Raw genomic sequence first — 5,795 nt, forward strand, 5'->3', positions numbered from 1 at the left:
CCCAAAACCACTCCAGGCCGAGTTCAAAGCAGCCTCCCGGCGTGCCACTGTTCCCCTGGAGGACGGAGAGGATGGTCCGCCGGCCCCCCGGCTGCTCTCGACGAGCTCCTTTCTCTCACCTTGGCATAACTGCGCCGACGCACAGATGGCAGATTGCACGAATCATTCCACGGCCATCATTTCCCCCCGACAGGTCATGAGGAGGCCATGCAAACCGAGAGGCCCCCGGAAGACCTATTCAGAGAAACGGAATATGCATGAGACTGTGAATATGGATACGAGGACGCTGCAGAGGATTATGCAGCATGAAGAAGATCGCCTCCAGCCTCAGCACCATCTAACTAGACTACGCTGCCAAAGCGAGGTCTACTTTGTGTCGTAAGGGTGCCCCCCCCCCCCCCCCAGGCCTGACCTCCGCTGCTCTGTTTTGAAACCGGAGCGTTCCCAATTGTCTCGCACTCCGCCTCGCTCGTTATGAGGTTCATTTACCACAGGCCCCGGAATAATCACTCGCTTTTCATTTTCCCCAAGCTTGAGCCTTTTAAATGCACCACCACTGGGCTGTTTGGCCAATTACGGAGCAGACTTTCTATTACTCTGCATATTGTATCAAATTGCATCTGCCATAGGGGGTGATCAGAGGAATGCAAAACACAGCACTGAGGATAAGAGGCGTCGAATAACAATTATTTCACATGTGTTCTACTGGGCAGACTGTTTATACTGGTTTTTTGGAGGGTGATAAAAAATAAAGTCATTAACTGATAACATACTGCGTCTGTTCGGGGTTTCTCTTCTTTCACACACGATAAAAAAACCCCGTTTCAATTATTTCCCAAAACCGTTCTGGAGAATCAAAAAGAAGCGTTTGACGTGAAGCTGTCGAGCGGGGAATCGTTCTTATCGGGAGGAAATCACAACGGCAGCGGTGTGTTGTTCTGCCCACAAGGTTTCCCGAGGGAGAAGTGTTTGAGGAAGGCGCCTCGCCACAAGTGCTTCCCACATTTTGGTTTTTTTATATTTATCTTTGCGAGTAAAGAACAGAGGACATTTTTCTCCCCCCGGCACCAAATCCCGCCGGAGTGTTGTGCTGCTCCCCTCAGATGATGCCCGGAACAAAGGGATCACAGAGCCCGCACACACACACACGCACACGCACACGCACACGCACACACACACACGCACACGCACACGCACACGCATCAGAGACTGGAGCAACCTAATTACGGATATAGCCGGTGCAGATTTCCCATACTCGCTGACATCATGCCTACACACATGTAAGCTCCTAACCTACGAGGGAAAACACAAACATGATCATTGTTGTTATCTTAAGGCTTCCAATCTGTTCATGACAGATGGCCCGTGTTTACCACATCATGAACATAACAGGCTTCACAGTTTAGTGTGCTCACAAACATGACACATAAGCATCGGCGTCTAAACATCCATGGTTAAAGTGCATCGAAACCGTACACATTTCTTTTGCCAAACAAAACATTTTTGGTTAGTCTCGTGTGAGTAATGAAGCATCTGTCACTTCTCCTCTGAAATCATTCAAATCCCTAAAATTGACCATGAAAAGGCGAGAAAAGTACATTTACCATTTCTAGACCCCCATCTATTGAGACATACAGGCCGGTTTGTGAATATGCAAACATTTTTCATTTCATTTTTACGACAAAGAGCTTCCATTTTGTGTTTATTTTGGCAACCCCTGTGTAAAAAACCCAAACGGTCGTGTTTCCATGAACACCAGAGTCCCTTTAGAAAAACCTCATGTTCCTGCAGCAGAGTGTGACAGTCTGCTGCGCTCAGTCCTGGTTCTGGTTCTCCTGTGCCACCTTACCCCCCTTCCATCGAGCGGGTCCAGCAACACGGCCTGGGTCTCCAGCAGCGTGGCGTCGGCTCCCAGCAGGGACCGGAGGAGGAGGAGACACAAAACCAAATAGAAAGAAAATAATAGAAACAATATGGAGAACAAAAGCATTGTATTTTAATTTAAAAATCCACTCGCCTCTGTAATTCCTCGTTAAGACATTTTGGAAAACAGCCATTTAGCTTCCAATTACACGGATGCTCCATCTCTCACACACACACACACACACACACACACACACACACACACCTGCAGATAGTGGAGAAGCACCCCGCTCCCCGTCGGTGATGCGTTGAGAGCTGCGACCCGCTTCAAACTGAGCACAGCTGGCGCGATGAACAGCAGCCCTGATGAGACGCTTCCATTTCTACGGCTGGTGTTTTTCCAACAGTCGACGCCGAAGCCCCTCGGAGCGTAGTCCTCACTCATGCTGGTGCGTTCACTCACAGGCTGCGTGTCATACGTGCAGCAGCATCATTTTACGGGAATAAATACAAGTTTGAGTCTTACAAACGCGCTTTATTTCATCTCAAGTTATTGAAAAGAAGAAAGCGTGACGTATTCGTCCTCACTGCGCGAACAGTACATCTGTTCTCCTCCATGTTCAAGTCATAGAAAATATAATAGTCTGCTCACAGCACTGCCTGGGACACACAACCGCACGTTACACGTCAACAGAAGTCACATCCACTTTGGAATGCGAGCCGCCGATATCTCAACGCTGTCCGGATACTTTTTTTCAGCGGCTCGGTCGTAAGAAAATATGTCTGATTCCGAAAAAGAATACTACAGTCGCTACTCTGCGCGTGAGTCAATTATGAGTCGTCTCACTGTAAAACTCACCAAGGTCCTCGCCATGACGACGGCTGCTGCGGCGCCAGACACTACATCCAACATCAACACCTCGCTCGGGAAAAGCACGACAACTGAAAGTAACACGAGGGACATTCATGGTTAGAGCTCGTGATGGAGCCAAGAGGCCAAACGTGTTCGTGTAATCTGCAGTTTTAGCAATCGGGGACAGTTTGTGTCCTCAAATACAAGCCTCTGTCGGGTATCTTCCTGTAAACAGCTGCTGCAAACGACAACCAACCACCTGAACATTTTGCACATTTTCTTTTTTTTGGGGGGGAAATGTGTTTCCAACTTTGTGGCTGTTTTGTGAGTTCTGAGTGTGAAAGGACACAGAATACAGAGGAGGCTGCTTTGGTCTTGCACTATAGAGACTCCTGGACAAAGCCACGGATGCTTCGTCAATACAGCTCCTTCAGCTCGGTACAGTATTTGCCAATAACGGAGACGCCGGCGATAAGAGGACCATTCCGTGCCTCCCCGACTCTCGAGTGCTAATCCTGCTAACATTTCAGGCGCTTCTTGCTGGTCATGTCGTTCCAGATGCGGTGCATCTCCTCCGGGGAGATCTGGTGGACGGTGACCACCCGGCGGTAGCGGCAAAGGCTGTAGGCCATCTTCCAGTGGTTGAAGCCGCTGTTCTGGAACGGGTGGATGCCCAGCTTGCGGAGGCACACGCCGACGTACACGTCCTCCAGGTGCAGCAGCCGGGTGTGCAAAGAGGTCTGGTATATGAGCTCGGCCACGTCCGCCGAGAAGACGTAGCCGGTGCCGGAGCAGAAGGGCGGGTACTTGCTCTCGGGGTACAGATCCCTTGGCATGTACCACTTGCTGCGCATGTCTCTGATCGGCCCGCCGTTGATGACGTAGCCGGTGAAGTACCTCCTCCTGGGCTTGGTGGTGGGCTTCAGGAGGTTGAAGATGAGGTTCTCCATGTTGACAAAGATGTCACTGTCCGTCTTCAGGACATACTGGGCCTTGGAGCAAAACGTGGCCACCCAGCGCATGCCCATCAGCGTCTTGAGGGTCAGGTTGTGGTACGAGTCGATGAAATCCTCCACCACGACGTCGTGGAAGATCTGGCTCTCCTGCTCCACCATCTGGTTGAGGACGACGTCGGTGCTGCGGCCCAGCAGGAAGAGCGTGACCACGCGCACGTCCGGGAGCGTGCTCTCGTCGCCCCATGTCTCCCGGATGGCCTGGCGGGCGTCGAATTCCTTGTGGGTGGTGCTGATCAGGATGACGAGGAAGGGGGGCTCCGCCTCGCACTTCTTGGCCTCGTTTATGAGGTAGCCGAAGTCGTGCGGGTTGAGCGAGCGCGTGCGGATGTTGCTGAAGGTGCCGTTCTTGCCCGCCTTGGGCGTTTGGCGTATGGGGATGGTCAGCTGGGCCCCGTAGGAGGAGGAGGGGCGGGACAGACTCAGGTACCACAGAGCGCTGGCCCAGCAAACCACGGTCAGCAAGTACAAGCAGGAGACCTTAGAAGGCATCGCTGTTCACTCGGCTGGCGTTAGCAGCGTTGGAAACGTCGAGGCCGCGCCGCCATGGGCTTCTCCACCGTCTAGAGTCGGCTGCTGCGGCGACGTCGTCCCGCGTCCAAGGCCTCACCGCGTCCCATCGCAGCTCGCCAGGATGCTTCTAGCCCTCTGTGGCGCCGTCTAAAGAAAAGAAAGAAAAGACGAGAATACAGAGTCAGCGGCGAGGTAAATCACAACCACATGATGAAACCGCAGCAGTGTGACAAGCATGTTGAGTAAAGGTGAATCTCATTTCCACGTCGAGGCATTTAAGTGCGTGTGACACATCTAACGAAATGCTTTACTCAGTATTCATGACAGCAGCACTGGCTCGGTTACCCTATCAGTCTGTCAGCGCCGCCGGTAACGCCTCTGTGGTCTGAAGAAAGTGCGTATCCCAGGAAACGCTCTCGCCGATGGGGCCTCGGCTCCGACCGCTTTCTGTTTGCAAACGCTGTTTATCGCCCTCTTATCCCCCCCGGACCAGACACAGGCCGGCAAATCAGAGCCACTCCGGCGGTCTGAGGAGGAGGAGGAGGAGGGGGAGGAGGAGGGGTGAGACAGCGAGGCATCGAGGGTGAGGAGGTGAAAATGAATCGTTCTCATGTGAAGAGATTAACATCCACTTCCTCCCGCCTCGCCCTCTTCACACCTCAGTGTCGAGCTCAACTCGCCGTCTGGATTTTTACATCTTTTTTTACTCCGCTCCTCCTTTGTTGGCTGGACCGGCGGCGCCGCGGAGCAACCTTCAGCACGGCCGCTCTAATTGGCCGCAGTTGACGGACCGCGAGCGGATGAGGCGATGCTCGCCTCCTGTATTCATGTGCGTTAACGGCGGCGCCGGATGATCACTTCACAGGATGTTTGGTGTCGAACTAATCCTTCTTTACGAACAGACTTTTATGCTTCAGACATAATCTCTTTTTTTATATTCTGGGGATAACGCATGACTGGCGATGAGCAAAAAGAAAGAGAAGTGATCCGACTAGAGATACTGAAATGTGCCACGATGCTGCTTGTGCTGTTTTAAGATGGAAGGGCCGAGATAAAGCCGGCTCATTCTTTTATCAGACTCCGGAATGTCTGTTGGCTCTTTTCATCAGGGATTTTCTCTTATCCCCCCCCCCCCCCATCATCTCTATCTCTTCCCTGTCCTTATCTTTCTGAAGCAGAGTCATCAATCTCTTGGTCCGGGTGGAATCCATCTCATCCCGGCTGCTTTTCCACTCCTCCGTCCTCTCGATCACTCCCTCCTTCTCTACTTCGGCAGGCGCTTGATCCATTCTTATCCGTCTCACTACCTCTCTCCCCCCCCCCTGTCTCACTCTCTATCCTTCTGGCTTTTTATTGTTGTTGGGCCTCCTCGTTTCAAGCTTCCCACGCTCCCTCGCTCTCATTCACGTTGAGCTCCCTCTCTTCTCCGTGTCATTTCCTTTCCCCTCCTCACAGCTTGCCTCTAACTTATTGACAGCTCATCAGTCTCCCTGCAGCCAGTCGGTCCGCCCTCCTCCTCCTCCTCCCTCACTCTCTCCGGCTCTCTATCGCTA

The 5,795-nt window shown here is 52.4% G+C and overlaps 1 protein-coding gene across 1 annotated transcript; it reads right to left on the reverse strand.

Annotated features, from left to right (window-relative positions):
* Positions 1–2,208: 2,208 nt before the first annotated feature.
* LOC306797047 (beta-1,3-galactosyltransferase 1-like) lies at positions 2,209–4,221 on the reverse strand (the record flags this gene model as incomplete). Its single annotated transcript, XM_079296219.1, has 2 exons — positions 2,209–2,329; positions 2,723–4,221. One exon carries the CDS (start codon positions 4,219–4,221, stop codon positions 3,235–3,237), a length of 987 nt encoding a protein of 328 aa, XP_079152345.1. The 3' UTR covers positions 2,209–2,329; positions 2,723–3,234.
* Positions 4,222–5,795: the final 1,574 nt, after the last annotated feature.

This window comes from Melanostigma gelatinosum, assembly GCF_949748355.1.
Source record: "Melanostigma gelatinosum genome assembly, chromosome: 24".
Taxonomy (NCBI): Eukaryota; Metazoa; Chordata; class Actinopteri; order Perciformes; family Zoarcidae; genus Melanostigma; species Melanostigma gelatinosum.